General features: G+C 51.6%; 2 protein-coding genes across 3 annotated transcripts; one reads left to right on the top strand and one right to left on the bottom strand.

Moving 5' to 3' along the window:
* Nucleotides 1-1,254: 1,254 nt before the first annotated feature.
* On the bottom strand, nucleotides 1,255-11,503 carry SNRPA (small nuclear ribonucleoprotein polypeptide A). The gene is made up of 7 exons (XM_079799452.1): nucleotides 11,374-11,503; nucleotides 10,816-10,910; nucleotides 9,723-9,895; nucleotides 7,408-7,587; nucleotides 5,376-5,549; nucleotides 4,896-4,984; nucleotides 1,255-1,621 (listed from the first exon to the last, which is right to left on the bottom strand). The coding sequence occupies exons 2-7, from the start codon at nucleotides 10,886-10,888 to the stop codon at nucleotides 1,462-1,464; spliced, it is 849 nt and encodes a 282-aa protein (XP_079655578.1). The 5' UTR covers nucleotides 10,889-10,910; nucleotides 11,374-11,503; the 3' UTR covers nucleotides 1,255-1,461.
* A 272-nt stretch (nucleotides 11,504-11,775) lies between these two features.
* Nucleotides 11,776-18,690, top strand: ACTMAP (actin maturation protease). Of its 2 annotated transcripts, XM_079799450.1 has the most exons (7): nucleotides 11,777-12,033; nucleotides 12,468-13,051; nucleotides 14,863-14,931; nucleotides 15,447-15,571; nucleotides 15,901-16,030; nucleotides 16,120-16,190; nucleotides 16,989-18,690. In XM_079799450.1, exons 2-7 carry the CDS (start codon nucleotides 12,720-12,722, stop codon nucleotides 17,309-17,311), a joined length of 1,050 nt encoding a protein of 349 aa, XP_079655576.1. In that variant the 5' UTR covers nucleotides 11,777-12,033; nucleotides 12,468-12,719; the 3' UTR covers nucleotides 17,312-18,690. The 2 variants fall into 2 exon arrangements, with proteins under 2 accessions (XP_079655577.1, XP_079655576.1); XM_079799451.1 differs by lacking the exons at nucleotides 15,901-16,030; nucleotides 16,120-16,190 and having other exon boundaries at nucleotides 11,776-12,033.
* The last annotated feature ends 351 nt before the right edge of the window (nucleotides 18,691-19,041 follow it).

The following is a 19,041-nucleotide window of genomic DNA, read 5'->3' as shown; positions in this document are numbered from 1 at the left end:
CTGTAATAACACTGTGTCTTATAGTAAAGGGGACCATCTCTTTCTCCTTCCAATCTTTCAGATCTTACTGGGAGAAAGCCTGCATTTGATGTTACAGGTCTCATCACTTCACTGATGTTCCTCTTTAATAAGACCAGAGGAGAGACAGGTGTGCGCCAGCCTTGGCAGGAAAAATATTCAGAGAATGTAAGCCTATGTCCTATTGCACTTGTTTTTGTGGTTCATTGTAGGAAGCGGTTATAGGGTTAAGCCTCGGACTGACCTGCTGGCAAAGTCACAAACAAGTCTCAGCTCGGAGGGCACAGTCCTCTAAGCATAATTAAGCTTGATCTTGTGACTGCTCCCTAGATCTTTCCTGGGTAGCTAGTGGGCTGTGGGAGGGGCAGCAAGTGCTGCCAAAACAAGTGAAACTTACAAGAACATTGTCAATTGCCTTGTTTGTCCCTGATTATAAATAAAGCCTCAGCTTTGCAATCTGGATCTGTTCTGTGGCCTCAGCCAGGCACAGAAAGATCCACCTAGACCCAGCTTATTCTCTTGTTTTTTTTCTCCATCCTTCACCACCTCCCTCAGGCTCGCCGAACCCTTGGCTGTGCTGGCGCGGCACAGTTCATTTTGTGCTTCTGTCAAATAATCTTATTTTCCCATCTATATGATATGAGAAAGGGTCTGAAGCAGTATATATATTTTTTTGAGTCAATATAAAATTTTCCAGGTTAGGTGTGTAACAGATGGTTAAGGAAGACCCTCTATTCCATCTTCCTTTATCCATAGCTTCAGCTGCAAACATGATTGTCTAGCCAGAGACTACATTTCCCAGACTCCCCTGCCACTAGAGCACTGAAGAGGAACTTGAGTCTTCTGGCTGGCAGCAGCTGGCCAGCAAGGGAGTGAGCTGTGTTTGTGCCAACATCTGGTCGGTAGCTTCCCATGTGTGATCAAGTCCGTCTGGGCCTCCTGTTAGTAGCAGTGGCATCCTCCTGAATTCTAGACTGAAGCTCCATCAGGGGTTACAAACTTGAACTCAAGTGTCTCAAACCCAGACTGCCATTCCTACTATCCTTCCAATGATTTCATGAGCACCTAATTAATTCCCTTCTTTCTTCCTGAAGTACCCAGGGTGGGACTGTTGCTGTAACAGAAGGCACTTTGTGAAGATTAGAAACAGGCAGAGAAAAACGTCTTCCTTAACACTCTATCGTGTTAGTAAACATAGAGGACAAGAAAATAAAAACAACAAACTGTTGTAGAAAATCAAACATAAAAAACAGTTTAATTCCAGCCTAACAGCGCCAGGTGCAATGTCTGGGGACAGACTCTGGGTACAATGCTGTGTGACCACTCACTCACACACGTGGCTCCAAGAAGGCCCCCTAGGGGGACTTACCTTCAGGGGGCCGAGCCAAGGGGAAGAGGGAAGGCCCCCAAACAGGAGGTAGGGGCAAGCATGGGGAAAAGGTGCTACTTCTTGGCAAAGGAGATCTTCATGGCGTTGTTCTGGGTGATCTTAAAGCCCTGTAGGGCATCGCGAGCAGCCCCTGCCTGAACCTCATTGTCAAACTCCACAAAGGCGATGTCGTGCCGCCCTGGGACCAGCCGGACCTCCTTGAAGCCAGGGAACCTGAGAGAAAGGAACAGATCTCAGGGATCTAGAATCGGCAGTTCTCCTAACATTTTGGCATTTGGTGGGCAGAGAACAGGATGCTGCTAAACATCCTACAATAAAGAGGATGGCCATAACAAAGAATTACCCATTCCTAAATGTATATAATGCTAAGTTGAAAACCCCTAATATAAATAAGTGCACACATTGTGAACATTATCATTTAATGAGAAATTTTAACACGAACTCCTACACAACCATATCCTAGATCAAGCCACCAAACACGGCCGCCCCATCACTTCTTCCTCTCATAACCAACCTTTCTTCGCTCCAGAAATAACCACTCCCCTGACCTTTAGGATCTGCTGTTTCTTTCATTTCCCTCTTCTCATTCCCTACTTCCTTCCCTATTAGGCAACCATCCTCATGTTGACTGGGTATCCTTTTACCCATCAGTATTCTTATATGTTTTGTTCTGTGGAGATGGCAAACATGTGGTATTGCTTGTTTTATCCAGTTTCTCAAAATCTCCTCTCAGCACTATTTTAAAGAACCATGCCTGCAGCACTCTGTTCCTTCTAATGCTGCACAGACACCATGGTGAGCATCACCTCTGACTTCTCCTTTTGCGCAGGCTAATTCCGCACCATGACCACTGTGAGGAATGTCCCATCTATACCCCTTGGGACTCGTTGAGAATTTATTGCCCTGGCTGGTTTGGCTCAATGGATAGAGTGTTGGCCTGAGGACTGAAGGGTCCCGGGTTTGATTCCAGTCAAGGGCACAAGCCTGGGTTGTGGGCTTGATCCCCAGTAGGGGGCATGCAGGAGGCAGCCAATCAATGATTCTCTTCCATCATTGATGTTTCTCTCTCCCTTTCTCTCTGAAATCAGTAAAATAAACATATATACATACATACATACATACATACATGAGGCCCAGTGCACAAAATTCATGCACGGGGGTGTGTGTCCCTCAGCCCAGCCTGCACCCTCTCCAATCTGGGACCCTTCTAGGGATGTCCAACTGCCTATTTAGGCCCGATCCTACCTGTCCTCTCACAATCCAGGACTGCTGGCTCCCAACTGCTCGCCTGCCTGCCTTCCTGATTGCCCCTAACCGCTTCTGCCTGCCAGCCTGTTTGCCCCTAACTGCCCTCCCCTGCAGGCCTGGGTCCCCCCCAACTTCTCTCCTCTGCCGGCCTGGTCACCCCTAACTGCCCTCCCCTGCAGGCCCAGTCGCCCCCAACTTCCCTCCTCTGCCGGCCCGGTCACCCCTAACTGCCCTCCTTGCAGGCTTGATCGCCCCCAACTGCCCTCCCTTGCAGGCCTGGTCCCTCCCAACTGCCCTCCCCTGCTGGCCATCTTGTGGCAGCCATCTTGTGTGTTGGAGTGATAGTCAATTTGCATATTACTCTTTTATTAGATAGGATTATTAGATAGGATAGAGGCCTGGTGCATGGTTGGGACCCAGCTGGTTTGCCCTGAAGGGTGTCTTGGATCAGGGTAGGGGTTCCCTTGGGGCATGGGGCAGCCTGGGTGAGGGGCCTGTGGTGGTTTGCAGGCCGGCCACGCCCCCCAGCGACCCAAGCAGAGGCCCTGGGATCTGGGATTTATTTATCTTCTATAATTGAAACTTTGTAGCCTTGAGCGGAGCCAAGCCTCCTGCTCACTCCGTGGCCGCAGCCATTTTTGTTGGGATTTATTTATCTTCTATAATTGAAACTTTGTAGCCTTAAGCAGAGGCCAAGGCAGGCCAGGATAGGTGGAAAGCTTGGCTTCCTCCATTGCCGGGGAAACACAAGCCTCCTGCTCTCTCCGTGGCTGCAGCCATCTTGGTTGGGTTAATTTGCATAGTCGCTCCTGATTGGCTGGTGGGCGTGGCTGGTGGGTGTAGCGGATATGGTCAATTTGCATATCACTTTTATTAGATATGATGTGTGTGTATATATGTGTGTGTGTGTGTACATACATACATACACACACACACACACACACACACACACACAAATAAATAAATAAAACAAAAATAATTTCTTTGGGGACCTGGCTGGTGTTGCTAAATGGCTGGAACATCAGCCCACTAACTGAAGGATTTCGGATTCGCATCCCAGTCAAGGGCAAGTACCTAGGTCGGGGCACATGGGGAAGTCAACTAATCAATGTGTCTCTCACATCAGTGTTTCTCTCTCTCCCCCCATCCTCCTCTACCTTCTACTCTCTCTTAAAAAAAAAAAAAAATCAATGGAAAAAAATACCCTTAGGTAAGGACTTAAAAATATTTCTTTAGGGCCTTTCTGGCAGTGACAACCTCCCCATAACATGCCTTTCGTTAAAGATCTTCTTCATCCCTCTCCAGAAGAGAGGAGGAAACACAAGAAGTGCCTGGTGCAGAGCCCAGTTCTTATTTCATGGATGTGAAATGCCCAGATGCTGTAAAATCACCACTGTCTTTAGCCAGTGTGTGTGCTGGCTGTTCCACTGTGCTGTCAACATATAGGAGGAAAAGCAAGGCTGACAGAGGAGGCTCCTCCAAAAGAGAGCAGCACTAAAGCGCCTAAATCAGCCCTGGCCAGGGTGGTTCAATTGGTTAGGCATCTTCCCGTGCACTGAAAGGTTGCTGGTTCAATTCCAGGTCAGGGCACACACCCAGGTTTCAAGCTGGATCCCCACTGGGGGTTATGCAGGAGGCAGCTGATTGTTATTCCGCTCTCACATCGATGTTTCTCTCTCTCTCTAAAATTCAATTAAAAAATTTTTTTAATTAGAAATAAATAAATAAAAGCATCTAAATCAAGATGAGTGGGGAACCACTCCAACACATTTTGGATGAAGCCACACCCCTTAACTTCACTAAGCAGTGAACGGTTACCCTGCACAATGATCGCAGAGTGTACATGCCATCAGCAGGGTATGAGGTTCAAACCTCCCCACCTCCCACGCTTGCTGGCATACTGATTTTTGCAAGTCTGGCCAGTGTTCAATGAGGTCTTTTTTACATGTACCTTGAATTCTACAGATAGAAAGCTGAGGCCCAGAGCCTCTCTATCCCCACGAAGGTGGAGGACAGCATACACACTCTGGCCACTGCTGACCCTAAGCCTTATCATCACCACAACCCATGGGCTGTGGGCCTGACCCCAGCCTTCTCTTTTTCCATATCCGGTCCCTGCCCCACCTGCAAAGCCTAAGCAGACACAGGACTCCACTAGCAGAATTCTGAGGCCTGTCCCCATGGTGCCACTCTCTGGCCATCACCCTCTGGCCCCTGCCCAACCACAGGCCCCACTTACTGATTGAAAAGCATGGACAGCATGAGCTCATTGGTCTCCTCTGGCAGGTTGGTGAGGAACAAGATGTGATTTGGTGGGTTTTCTGAAAGCTATAGGGAAGAGACAGGAGCCCGTGAGTATAATGGGGGTGGGTTGAGTCTGCTGACTTCTGCTCTCCACCCCCACCCTGCTCTAATCCTTTCTCCACTTCGCACCCTCTAGACCATGAGCCACATGAAAGCACTGCTATATCCAGAGCAGGTGCTTGTCATAAGATCACTGAGCATGAATCCAGGTGCTGGCTGCTGCTCCAGCCTCACCGGACCTTCCAAAGCTCCTCCAACAAATACGCCAATCCCTTGCTGCTCCAGGGCCTTGTACTCATCCTCCAACAGCACCTCCTCAGGGAGGCTTACCCAGACCACCCACACTAAAACAGCACCCCTTCGGTTCCCATGTTCTGACTATTTATACGAGACCCCAGGAGGACTAGACACTTACAGGCTGAGCAGGTGGCATCTGCCCTGGCATAAGCTGCTGTGGGGGCATGGCCCCCGGTGGTATCTGGCCAGGTGCGAGGCCTGGTGGTGGGATCATGCCAGGGGGCGGCATGTAGGGAGGCTGGCCTGGCATGTGGTGCATGATGCGGGGTGCCTGAGTCATCGGCGGCATGCCCTGTGGAGAGGGAGGGCTGGACTGAGTGGGTGGTTGACAGGGGGAGGAAACCTGCTTTCAGTGTCATTAGGAAGCGCAGTGGAGAAAAGGTTGTTAGAGGAAATCCAGGTGTAAGACACAGGGAGAAAAGCCCAGACTTAGGAAGAGGTAAAAAAGGCAAAGGACACCAAGAGAAACAAATGGAGCAAAACAGACCCAGCGTCAATGGGAATGTCAAATAAGAAAGTTAAAAGAAACTTTTTTAATATAAACAAAATTAGTCAGTGCAACCTAACTTTGTCTATAGATATATGCATGGAAAAAAAAGAAACAGGAAAAAATTCAAAGTATTAACAATAGTTAACTAAAAGAAGTGGGAATAAACACTATAATGAGAACGCTATACTTTCACGTCTAAGAATAAACTTTAAGGAAAAACTAAAGAAATAGATCCAGAGTCCTACAGAGAAAAAAGAAACAACGGAAGGCAGGGATGGTCAAGGCAGGTACGGTCAAGGCAGGTACAGAAAGAAGTGAGAAGGGTGGCAGGGAGGGGAAGAAAGTAGACAGCAGGATGACACAACACATGCACCGAGGGGACAGGGCTGCGGGAGCGGGAATCACACCTTGACAGTGAAAGATGGACAGAAAGCTGGACACAGAAGAGGGGACAGTAACCAAACACCATTCCTGATGCCATCAGTGCACACAGGACAAATACATGATTTGGTGACAAATGCATCAGTGAGCCACCAGGAAAGTAGAGACCTGAAGACCTACAGTGGATGCAATTCATCATCTTTTCTTTCATACTATGTGCTTCTGTATCCTATTTAGAAAACAGGATGCTTCTACTTTTCATGCCTCACCAAAGTCATGAAGGCATTTTCCTGTTTTCTTCCAAAACCTTTATTGTTTTAGCTGTCACATTCGGGTATATGATTAGTCTCAAATTAACTTATATCTAGTTGAGGTAGAGTAATTTTTTCCCCTTACGGATATCCAATTAGTCCAGCATCATTTACTAAGAAAAAAAAAATCCCTTCCCCACTGGATTGCAGCATTAGCTTCATGTTGAGTAACCACATGTGTGGATCTGGGTCTGCACTCTACTCTGCCCCACTGGTCTTCCAATACCACACCACCCTGACCACTGCAGCAGGCTCCCCCAGCTTTATTCTCCTCGCCTATCTTGCTTTGCCTTCCCACAGACCTTGAGAATCAGGCTGCCAGTGTCCCCAGAAATTCCTATTGGGGTTCTGATTGGAATTGTTGACTTTTAGATCAATCTGGGGAGAAGTGACATCTTAACAACAGGGAGATTCTCCAGCCACCTGCTGAGACCGTCTCCAATTTCTCTCAGCAGTGTTCTGTAGTGTAGTGTAGTGTAGTGTAGTGTAGTGTAGTGTGTGTGTGTGTGTGTAAGGGGAGGGTTGCACACCTTTTGTTGGATTGAGTTCTCAGAGCTATTTTCTGTTTGAAGTCTACATGTGTGTGGCTAGCACACAGAAATAAAGCTTATTTTTTCCACATTGACTTTACACCTGGCAACCTTGCTAAATTAAACCCACTTATTAATCCCAACTGTTGCTTAGTAAATTCCTCTAAATCTCCTACACAGAGAACATCATCAATGTCATGGAGAGAGAAACCAAGAGCCTGGGACACAAAGAAAGAAAGATCCTAAGGAAGAATCTGGCAAGCAGGGACAGTACTTCTGAAGTGGAAACACCATCATCTAGAGACCGGCACACAACCTACACAAGGAAATGGAAGGGGGGTGGTGTCTGAATCCCCAAGTGGAGATCCCTCCCCTGCTCCTCCCCCAGACAGGCTACACAGCAGAGAAAGGCCTGGCGATGAGGGGGCCTTTGCTTACCGGGACAGGCCCCGGGACGGCCCCCACTACAGGGGTGGCTGCCCCGCCCTGCACGGCCTTCTTTGCAGCTGGGGTCTCCTGGCTCTTGGGCTTCCTCTTCTCCCGCTTACGGTCACGCTCCACAAAAGTGCCCTTCATCTTGGCAATGATATCCGAGTCGGTCTTGGCATACTGGATACGCTGCCAACAGAGAGCCAAAGGGTTAAGAGAGTGGACTTTGGAGTCAATTGCCTGGGTACAAAAGTAGACCTTACCAGGACCTCAGTAAATAACGTTAAAGAAATTACTGGGCCCAGTTGGCGTGGCTCAGTGGTTGAGCGTTGACCTATGAACCAGGAGGTGACGGTTCAATTCCTGGTCAGGGCATATGCCCAAATTGCGGGCTCGATATCCAGTGGGGGCCGTGTAGGTGGCAATCAATGATTCTCTCTCATCACTGATATTTCTCTCTCTCCCCCTCTCCCTTCCTCTCTGAAATCAGTAATATATTTTTAAAAAAAGAAATCACTGGCCTTCAACCCTCGATCTGTAAAACAGGGTTGTGGTATTTCCCACTTCAAAGAATGGCTGTGAGGACTACATGAGTTAAAGCTCTCTGAACACTACCTACCTGACTCGTGTTTAGCGTTTAGTGGGGTGCTGGAATTCTGAAGGGAAAATGTGACAGCCCTGAGCATCAGGCCACAGGTGGCAGCTCCAGGTGACAAGCCAGGACAAGAGCACTCTGCAGGGGCTTCCAGCCAACTCCCTACATTTAGTCCCCAAGCTAAACCACATTCACTCAGCTGTTTGGAATCTTTAAAAGCCCTGCCCCTCATTTAGCTTCTCAGTGGGAAAGAAAAGACAGAAGATTAAGAAGTGAACTGGAGCCCTGGCTGGTGTGGCTCGGTTGGTTGGGTGTTGTCCTGTGCACCAAAAAGATCGCGGGTTTCGGCATATGCCTGGGGTTTCGGGTTCCATCCCTGGTGGGGGTGTGCAGGAGGCAGCCAACTGATGTTTCTCTCTCACATCAATGTTTTTCTTTCTCTGAAATCAATAGAAACACAAAATAAAATTAAAAATAAGTGAATTGGAGGAGTATTAAGAAGAATTCAAATTTTCAGAGAGGATGTCCAGGGGAAAAAAATGAAGTGACACTGGTGAAGAGACGCAGAGGAGAGAGGGAGCCTTGTGGGACATCTAGGGAGAGTGTTCTAGCAAAGGGAACACTCATCAAAGAACTAAGGTGTGCATGAGGTGTTCAAGGAACAACAAGGAGGCCAATGTGCATGAGGAGGGAAGAGAAAAGGTCACAGAGCAAAAGAACACTGAGGACTGCAGGGAGGATCCTGTCTTTTCCTAAGGAAGCTAGGAGCTGTAGGTATTATAAGCGTGGGGCGCTTCACAAGGAGCCGTGTGGCCATGGTACGGCCTGTGGGGAGCAGGGGCTGAAGCAGGGAGACCTTCGGGCAGGCCACTGCCACAGTCCTAACTAGGGAGAGTGGTGGCTGGGCCCAGGTTGGGGACAGCTGGTGGGTGTTTTGAAGGTAGAGTTGACAAGACTCCCTGAAAAAACTCACACATGCCTGAGCGCTTGATATGGTCCAAGCAGTTAGTACGAACATCTGCGATCCAGCCACCTTTCTCTCATCCCAGCCTGCCTGGGAGCCTGACCCAGCCTCTCCTTCACACTGGACCCGAAATTCTCTCCTCCAATCCACTCTATCCAAGAGCCACAGGCATCTCCCGGCCTGAACCTTTCCATGGCTCTGCAGCACCCTGGGAGCCACTTCCACTTTCAGGACAAACTTTGGTCATGGTCTGCAGGCCATGCCCTCCCCACTCCTCCCGCCATCACTCCAGCCAAATGAACTTGACTCGCTTCCTCAATTACATATGCTCTTGGTTATCTCTGGGCCTTAGTCCACATGATCCCTCTGCCTAACACTCTTTTTCCCTCTAATTCGCTAATACTTCTTCAGGTCTCACCTCATCCAAAAAGCCTTCCCTGAACCCCCAGCCTGGTTGAGGTGCCTCTCCTAAGCTTGTCTAGCTCTGTACACAACCCCCATTCCAGTTGACTCCTGAGTTGTCACCACCTGGTGACAGACTTGTCTCTCTCACAGCACTGTGAGCCTGAGAGGGCAGGGCTAGGGTAACCTGAGGTGTTGTGTGACCCACACCCTAGTACAGTGAACAGTAAATGTGAGGAACAGCAAGAGAAACGCCCGTCCTAAGGAACTGGAATACGGGTGACAGGAGATCCAGGCCCATCCTGTCTCCTCTAGCACCTCACACACAAGTGCACACGTACCCTCCACACCCACAGTGCTCACCATGGGCTTGTCGTAGAAGGGGAAACCCTGCATGGAGCGCAGGGCGTTGGTGGCACTGCTGACCTCCTTGAAGATGACAAAGGCTTGGCCCCTCATCTTCAGGCTCCGTGACACCAGGATATCCAGGATCTGGCCAAACTGGGAGAAGATAGCATACAGGGACTTCTTCAGCTCTGCAGTGGGGGGAAGAAAGGTCCATGGGTGACTAGAGGCCTTGGTACCACGCCTGGGTCTTAAGCTCCCGTTTTCAGAGGAAAGTGCAGCCCAGAAGGGAAACCTCAGCCAACAAAGAATGCCCAGAATACCATGGGTCAGCAATCCCGAAATAGCCAGCAGTAGGGGCGTGCAGGAGGCAGTCGATCAATGATTCTCTCTCATCATTGATGTTTCTCTCTCTCCCTTCCTCTCTGAAATCAATAAAAATATATTTTAAAAAACACACAAAAGAATCAAGTTCTTAAGCAGAATTCCAGTGGTGACATCAACTACTTTTCTTTACTGTGCGACCCCTGGGCAAGTCACATCACCCCTGAGTCTCAGTTTCCTAATCTGAGAAATGGGAACAAGAACTACTTCCTGTAGAGTTGTTGTGAAAATTAAATATAATTAAGACATGTATCAGCACCTGGTATAGAGTGTTACTCATCATTGTTCATTTCATTTTGAAATGAAACATTTTTGTTCACTGAAAACACGACACCGCCTAAGCCAACCCCAGTTCTTGCTCTCATGTAGCTCACAGGCCAGTGGAGAGACAGCTCTCTAACAGCCCAGAACCATCCGGGCTTGGGATGTGGGAGAAGGAGGCAAGGCCTACGGGAAATCAGACAGGCATCTGAGGGGGAAGATGGGGAGGGGCTTCTGGGGGAGGGGTCCTTTAAGGATGAGCGACAGTGACCAGGTTAATGGACAGAATGGAAGGTGAACTGGGGGAGTGTTAAAGAGGAAGCAGCATGTGCAAAGACGGAGGCGTTAACTCTAGTATTTTGCCTGAAAGAGATGGCTGCAGAAGATACCAAGTAGATGCTGGGGAATGAAAGAGGGGCCGGCTCGTGCGAGATAGCCTGGAGTCTGGCCTCCTTCGAGAACTCACCATCCTTCTTGATCTTCTCGTTGAGGTTGTTGATATAAATAGTATGGTTGGGTCGGGTCTCGGGAACTGCCATGGAGGGAGGTGCCGCGGGAGGGCTGAAAGAATGAAAAAGGTTAACTTCAGCCCTGGGTTTCTCAAAATCCTTTGACCGAAGGCGGGCTTAACAGGCTCCCCGGGGATTTTCCTTCCAGGAAGATGTCAGGTGAGGCGGGGAGGAGGGAAGACAGGAGCACAGTTTGGAAAACAAAGCGAAAGCAGGACCCCTCTTCTCCCGCGTGGTGAGGGGAAATACCGAGGTTTACTTCCAGTCCCAGGGTGCTCTACGCGACTTAATAGGCTGAGCGTACTAAGCGGTGATTCCCATTGGCCCACGCGCTCACAGGGCGGCGCAGGAAAAAGAACCCGGATGTAAGCGCCAGTTAAAGGAGGGGCGAGTTGGTGGTGCCTAGACCACGCGCAGCAGGAAAATAATTTCTCCACACGAGGTGCGGGAAGAAACGGGCGCCAAGCGCTCCGCCCGCCCGCCCGCAATGGCCGCCTGCGCCCTCAATTACTTACCAATGGAGCTACCGGTCCGGCTAGCGGCTGCTTCTGCGTTTCTGAAGGCCGAGCGCGAGGCTTTCTCTCCGGGCTCCGCCTTTCTCGTTCTGCAAGCCAATCCGCGCGCGGAAGCTTGGTAGCTTGACCAATCAGAGTAAGTCTCGCCCGACTTTGCCAATCAAATCTCGGGACAGATCTTGACATTCTCGACCCAAAATTTGCCAATCAAAAGGGCACTTGAGTTCCCGCCTCAGGAGAAAAACTCCGCCATTCCCCGCAAGCCCTCAGACCAATCAGTGAAGACTGCGTTTCTGGCCAATAGGGTCGCGGCTCGCGCGGCGGTCTCTCCGGAGGCGTCCTTTGGAAGCCCCGCCTCTCCCCTGCGGGCCTGCGCTCTGTCACGTGGTCGCTAAAGGGGCGGGGACCCACGCCAGGCCTACACGTTGGATGGGAAAGGCTGTGTGCGGAGGCCGCCATTTTGGGGGAGGGAGGTGCGCCGTACATTCTGACTCCATTCCCTACCCCACCGGAATCGCGGCTCCCCACGGCCTCCGATCTCTGAGCCTTCCCATCCCACCACAGACTTTTCCTGTTGCGTTCTGATCCCAAGACCTTCTCCACAACTGGGCCATTTTTCCTGCCTGGTGTCCTTCTGACCTCTTGACCTCTGACTCAAAGGTCAGCTGGAAGGTTGCAAACTCGGGCCTGGGGATGTGAGGGGGGACTGAGCCTAAATTCTTACCTGATCTTTAGCCTTGGGCCTCTAAATCCCACCCTTTAGCCCTTTGCACTCGCTTGCTTTTTTCTCGATTCCTTTATTCTATTCGGGATTTAATTTTTTAAATACCCCAGATTTTACAAAGCGCGGCAGTAGAATAAAAAACTGGAGTTTCTTTTCATACAAACTTATTTATTTGGATTTTTTTATATTTCAAATTATTGATACATTCAAAGAGTAATTTTAATCTCGATGCTAACCGTGTCGAGTCACACTCGACATCCGAGTGCAAAAGGTTAGGTGCCTCACCCCAGGTCTTCACGTCCCAAAACTGACCCAAGTTTCCAAACCTAGCAACGAATAATAAATTAACGACTACATCTCCCTCTTTCAGCCTTGCAACCCAACTGCCCACCACAGACCTGGTTCCGAATCAAAGGACGCCGCCCTGTTCCCCTCAGAGCCCTCCTCATTTGAGTCCATCCCAATCCTTGCTCCCATGGTTCCCAGTTCAGCTCCGGTTCTTTCCATCCCGTTGCTCAGCCTCCCACCTCCGGACCACCGTCCTAAAACCTTCAAAATCTGCATCCCTGAGACCAGCCCGTTTTGAAGGATCATTCTCTCTCCCATTCTTCCAGCCCGTGCCATGGACTCCAAAATGATTTCTTCATGCTCTCCCCCGCTGGAGTCCCCAATCTCTCCCGCAAGAACCCCTTCATCCCAGCCCCCCGTCCTTCCACCTCCGTCCCCAGCCCCACATCTTCTGGGCGCAGCCTTCCCACCCTCTCCCTCAAGTCTCCAGGCACCTGTTCCCCCACCACCGCCCCCGCCACCCCCACCCCCGGCCACGGCTGCCGCTCCCCCGCACGTCTTCGGCCTGGAGAAGAGCCAGCTCCTGAGAGAGGCCTTGGAGAAGGCCGGCCCGGCCCCCCGGAGCAGGGAAGACGTGAAGAGGCTCCTAAAGCTTCACAAGGACCGGTAGGGTCTCCGGGCCCCAGACCACCTGTCCCCAAATGGCTTCCTCTCTCTCCTCCTGGGGTTTCCCATTTCCTCAGGGTCCCCCAGCCTGACTACTAAGCCCCCTATTGACAGGCCCTCACTGGGGTGCCTTCAGCCGCGAAGATGCTGCCCTCACGGGCACCTAGTCAGTGAGGGACCCTCCCCTCCCCCCGACGTGGCGGCCCCAGGCGGCCAGAGGGACTGATGAGGGAGCCCAGAGCGAGTGCCGCCCAGCCTGGGAGTCGGAGGGGCAGCCTGGGAGGACCCCGGAGTGCTCCCGAGCGGGTACCATCCGGGCTGTACGGGGAGAGCAAGCAGCTTGTGCAGGGCCCCATCGTGAAATGAAGAGGTGCTCGTAATGCGACAGGGAAAGTGGCGAGATTGGGGTTTCCCAGGTGGGCAGGGCAGGCACTGAGGACGGACACTGCCCCGTGGTCATGGGAGGGCTTTGCGCAGGGAGGGAGGCTACTTAACGGGGTGGGGGTACTGAGTCTGGAGTTGGGGGCGGGGAGGAAGCGGGAACACCAGGGACCTGAGCAGGGGAGAGGGCCGGACCTGGCTGGGCGGTGGGGACCTTATTTAACAGGTGCCCGGCTGAGGGGAAGAGGGAGAAGTGACTGGTCCAGATTCATAAAAGACTTCCAGCTTTCTAGGCAAGTTGATAATCTGCCCTAAATGCCCAACCACAGTGAGACAAATTTAATGCAGATGAAAACACCCGTTATTACGCGCCTAGCAAATGTCCAGCATTGTGTGTTTTTTAATATATATTTTATTGATTTTCCACAGAGAGGAATGGAGAGGGACAGAGAGTCAGAAACATCAATGAGAGAGAAACATCGATCAGCTGCCTCCTGCACACCCCCCACTGGGGATGTGCCCTCAACCCAGGTACATGCCCTTGACTGGAACTGAACCCGGGACCCCTCAGTCCGCAGGCCAACTCTCTGTCCACTGAGCCACACCAGTCAGGGCCAGCATTGTGTTTTTAAATACTTATTTAATCCTCTCAGCAAGTCCAGGAGGTAGGAACTATGATCCCATTTTCCAGATGAAGAAACTGATGCTCATAGCAGTGAAGTCAGCCACAGTGCTTAGCAGAGGAAGAGCCGTTTGAACTCTGGCAGTGGGGCGCCATGCTAACCGCCATGCTAACCACCGTGCTGTGTGTCATCTCCTGCCATCAGGAGGGTACTGCCCCCATCACCACCAGCCTTGCCCTTTCACTGGCCTTAAAATAGAAATTAGGCACAGGGCACCTCCCTGCCCTCCTGTGGAGGGGAAGAATTGATTGGCTCACCACCACTCAGAGTGACCTCCCAGAGGGGAGGGCGGGGCTGGCAGTCCTGCAAGGGCTTGTTATCAAGGTGATCTCTAGGCCTGGAGCGTGTTCCTGGCTTGTCAAGACTGAGTTAAGGAATTCTCACCTTATTTAACAGCCTGAGAAACAGGTTTGAGGAGGGTATAGAGAAATTTCCTTGAATAAATCACTTTGGCTCCTAGTTGCAAAACTTGTGCATATCTGCTCTTTGCCCCTTCAGTGACTAAGAGAAGGAACAGGGAGCAGTAGTGGGGAGGGTCATTCCCACTGAGCAGATGAAGAAACAGGCTGGGCAGGGAAAGTGCCCTCTCGGGGAAGGAAGTCAGTGACCGAGCCAGGAGTAGCCAGGAGCCGTGCCGGGCCTGGGGACTGCTGGGCCTCTATTCCTCCCCTTCACTTCTCGCAGCCAGACCTCCGGGGGGACTCTAGGAGCTGGCTCCTGGGTGACCTGAGTTCGGCTCCTATTCAGTTTCAGAAGTGACTTGCAGTGGATCCTCTTCTGTGCAGACCTGCCCTCCCTCATCCAAGAAGGCCCTCAGTATGTACCTTGATCCGGAACCTCAACCCCTTGCCAGCCGTGTGTCCCAAGCCTCTGCCTTTGCTGCACTTAATGAGGATTGACCCAGGAGGGTGGGAGGAGTGGGTTCATTTCATCTTGGCAGCCTGGGGAGGATGTGGGGCGGAGGGAGGGGGGGGAGAGACAGGGAACTTACCAGGTCAGGGTCCTGGGCACATGCACAGTAAAGCGGAGTTGGAATCAGTGAACAAGTGAGTGAATAAATGAACCTGGCCCGTTATCTCTAACTCTACTTTGGCAACTACTCATCTTGGAATCCCAGGTGACATCTCCCCCACCCTCCCTTTCCCTCATCTTCAGTACTTGGTCAGCCTCTCTGCCATGAAAGAGTGTCAGGTCTCCCTGTCTGGCCTTGGAGAGGGGAGGGGAACTCCCCCAGGGCAGCCATCCTGTTCCCCACACTCCAGCTTCCAGGGCAGAGGGGGGCCAGTAAAGACCTGACTTAGGGATTGAGGGGCTGGGTCTGTCTCTTCTAGGTGTGGGCTGGTGGCCCTGTGGATGGCAGGCACTCTCTTGGTACCCCCCAGCGGCATCCCCTTGGAGAGACTCGTGCAGATGGCCGTGGAGAGAGGCTACACGGCCCAGGGAGAGATGTTCTCCGGTGAGTTGGGTGCGGAAGGGTCACAAGTCTGGCCTTCTTCACCTGGAATGGACTGGAGAGGCTGGTGAGACACTGCCAGGTGTATGGAAGGGCCCTCTTCCATTCTTCAGGCCCTTCCCCCACCCAGTGTTACAAGGTAGACTCTGGAGCAAGGCTGTCTGGGTTCCCAGCCGGACTCGGCCACTTCCTACTAGGTGGCCCTGGACCCTGACCCTCTCTATGCTTTTCATGGCCACAGGAAGGCTTAGAGGCATCGGTCCCCAGGGAACCCTTGCCATGGTGAGAAGCACAGAGTGATCCCTTGCTCTCTGTGTGCTCTGTCCATGCAGTGGCCAACATGGGCAGGCTGGCTGAGGAGGCACTGGGCTGCCAAGTGGAGCTGCTCCGTGGGGGCCTGGGTGGTCCCAACAGAGGCCGTGTGCTGCAGCACCTTGTCTCTGGACACCCCTTGCTCATCCCGTATCCCAGGACAGGAAGGGAACAGGGTGGGGTGGAGAGGCGTGGGCCCCAGGGCCACATCACAGCTTTGGCCTTAACCCCAGCGTCAGCTACGATGAAGACTTCAACCATGAACCATGTCGGAAGAAGGGCCACAAGGCCCACTGGGCAGTGAGCACAGGTGGGTCCCCTCTCCTGTGTCCCTGTGTTCTCACCCTGGATCCCCCCAGCTCCCCCATCACCCCCTTCACCTTCTCACCCTGGCACTGGCACCTCCCCAGTCCTCTTCAAGACAGGACCTGGCAGGTAGCAGGTACCTCAGTATCTGCCAACTGGGGTTTCTAAAAACAAGCTCAGTGTGCAGACTTTTGGATCCAACATTCTGGACTCCCGGCCCAGTCCTGCCACTTGCAGCTCTGACCCTGGGCTTCCACGTGCCGATCTAGAAATTGAAGTGACAGTAGTACCCACCTCATAGGGCGGCCTCGTTGGCGGAGCACGGGAAACCCTTAGAACGGTGGTGCCTGGCACGTTGCACATCTCAGTAGGCATTAGCTGTGACTAGCATTGTCATCATCCCACCTGCCTGGAAAAAGGGACGGATTTGTGTCCATCAGGTGGCCTGGATCAAGTCTCTGCTCAGCCCTCTCCTGGCTCTGGCCTGAGAGCTCCACTCCCAGCGTCTCCCACCTGGACAGCTGGAGACGACTGGGTGACAATGTTTGCTCTGTTTCATGTCTCCTCTCCACCTCCTAGTGCTGACAGGCTGTAGGAGGCAGGACTTAAAATGCCTGAAGCTCTGGAGCCAGACACACTGGCTCCAAATCCCAGCCCATCTGTGTGCCCGAGGGCCCCCACTGATTTCTCTTAGTGTGGGGGACTAGGCAGCACCTTCCCTGGAAGGCTGTGGGGGGAAACACAGTGAGCCCCAGCTCACCAGGGCTCAGCCTCCACTCACAGCCTCCCCCTCTCCTCGCAGGGGTCCTGTTGGGTGTTCAGGGCGTGCCAAGCCCCGGCTATGCTGAGGACCCTGAGCTGCCAGGCCTGTTTCACCCAGTGCCCAGCATGCCCCACCAACTACCATCCCTGCCAGAGGAAGGCTCGCCGGGAGCAGTCTACCTTCTTTCCAAGCAGGGCAAGAGTTGGCACTACCAGCTGTGGGACTATGACCAAGTCCAGGATAGCAACCTACAGCTGACGGACTTCTCACCCTCTCGGGCCACTGATGGCCGGGTGTATGTGGTTCCTGCTGGTGGGGTACGAGCTGGCCTCTGTGGCCAGGCCCTGCTCCTCAGACCATAGGACTCCAGCCCCTAGCCTGCTGCTGCCCTGAACTGGGGGTGATAGGGCCCAGACCCCCAGCTTCTCCCTTTGTGTAACCACCCCAGGGTTTGGGCTGGATCTCTTGAGGACCTTCAGCCAGAGGTCCTTTTTGCAGGATCCCCTCCAGTCCATTCTTAAGCCTCCCAGCTCCTCCATCCCCTCAGAATTGAGCACCTACTGTGTGGACTGGGGTTAGAGCTAGAAGCAAGACAGACAAGCTCCCTCTTCCAGGGGAGAGACTGACAACAGCTCAGACCCTGTGTCCTGTCCACCCCACCTGAAATGTTGCATCCATTTGTTTCTCATTGGTGGCCCCCCTCTTTTGAACCATCGACATCTCTCTGGACGTCTGCAAGAGCTTCACTGGGCTCCCTGCTGCCCCCCCAGAATCTTCACATGGGGTCAGGGCTGAGGGAGCACCAAAAAAGCAAACTAGTTCTCCTCCAGAGAAACTTCTAGCAGCTTCTTGTTTCCTCACAGAATAGGAACTAAACTCCCAGCCCCGGCTCACCTCTCCTTATCCCAAGCTGTTCCTCCTCACACTTCCTGCCACCAGCCACACTGACCTGTCAGGTCCCTGGTGCAAGCCCACTGCAGCCCTCTGCTGACCGGAACTCAACTTCCCAGTGTGGGAGAGGAAGACACTTTCCCCTCAAGGTCCCTTCATCTGTTCTCATGAGGTTACATGAGACAGGTTAACAAGAAAGTAACCAAATTTAGTACATACACATGGCAACCCCACATACACGGGAGATACCAAGTGTGGACAAAAGGGGCCACATGCTAATCTGACAAACTCTGTGAAGGCCTGCATGGCAGTCTTGCAAACTCAGAGACCTAAAGTAACACAAAGATGGCCTGAAATTAAACTTTAAGAGCAATTATGTTGGGTAGCTATGTCCTGGGCAGGTATCTTCACTGATAAGGTCAACCTTTACTTTAACAGCCTATCTGTCTTTTTGCATCTATGATAACATATCCTTGAAATGTCAGAGTAACTTGTAACTTCCCTTTTTTCCGGACCCCTCAGGCCACAACCAAATGCCCTGGGTGTCAGGACAGGGGACCATAAATTTCTTCATTGTTATTGTTATCATGTTAATTGTTGACTGTTAACTATCCTGCACCCACCTAAGTGTCTTATCTTTTTACTTTTTATCCAATCCCAGAGGTTTCCCGGTTTTCTTTCTCCTGCCTCTCTATCACCAGTGGATTTCTTGTAACCCACCTACGTCCGCTCCTTTGACTGCAATGTATAAAAATAGATGAAAAACTATTCTCTGGAGCATTATCCCAATCCATTGAAATTCTGCTTCCCAGCAATTGTCTACAGGTTGGCTCAAATAAACTCACAAAAATTCTTCACAGGTTTGAATGTTTTTACGTTAAAACAAGACTGGGAAAATGAGGTATATATGCCATTCTGAGCTAAGGATAATCATGGGGCTTCAGTGGGAGGAAGGTCATTACAGGATGATAAGAGCAGATGTTTAGCAATTAGAAGTTTACCCTGCCCTGTAGATAGGTCAGAAAAGGTTATCGCAGTCTTTATGAGCAAGACCTTGAATTCAAATTCTTCTAGGTAGTTAAGGGTGGGTGGGGCAGAGGTTTCATTGAGCTTGTGGTGTCTTGGTTGCCCTAGCTCACAACAACCCACATACCACAGAGGCACATCTTGGGGTGACTTGGTCTGAACCCCTACACCATCT

The sequence above is a fragment of the Cnephaeus nilssonii genome, assembly GCF_951640355.1.
Source record: "Cnephaeus nilssonii genome assembly, chromosome: 20".
In the NCBI taxonomy this organism is placed as follows: domain Eukaryota; kingdom Metazoa; phylum Chordata; class Mammalia; order Chiroptera; family Vespertilionidae; genus Cnephaeus; species Cnephaeus nilssonii.
The sequence above is the reverse complement of the archived record's forward strand: the minus strand, read 5'-3'. Positions and strand labels throughout refer to the sequence as shown.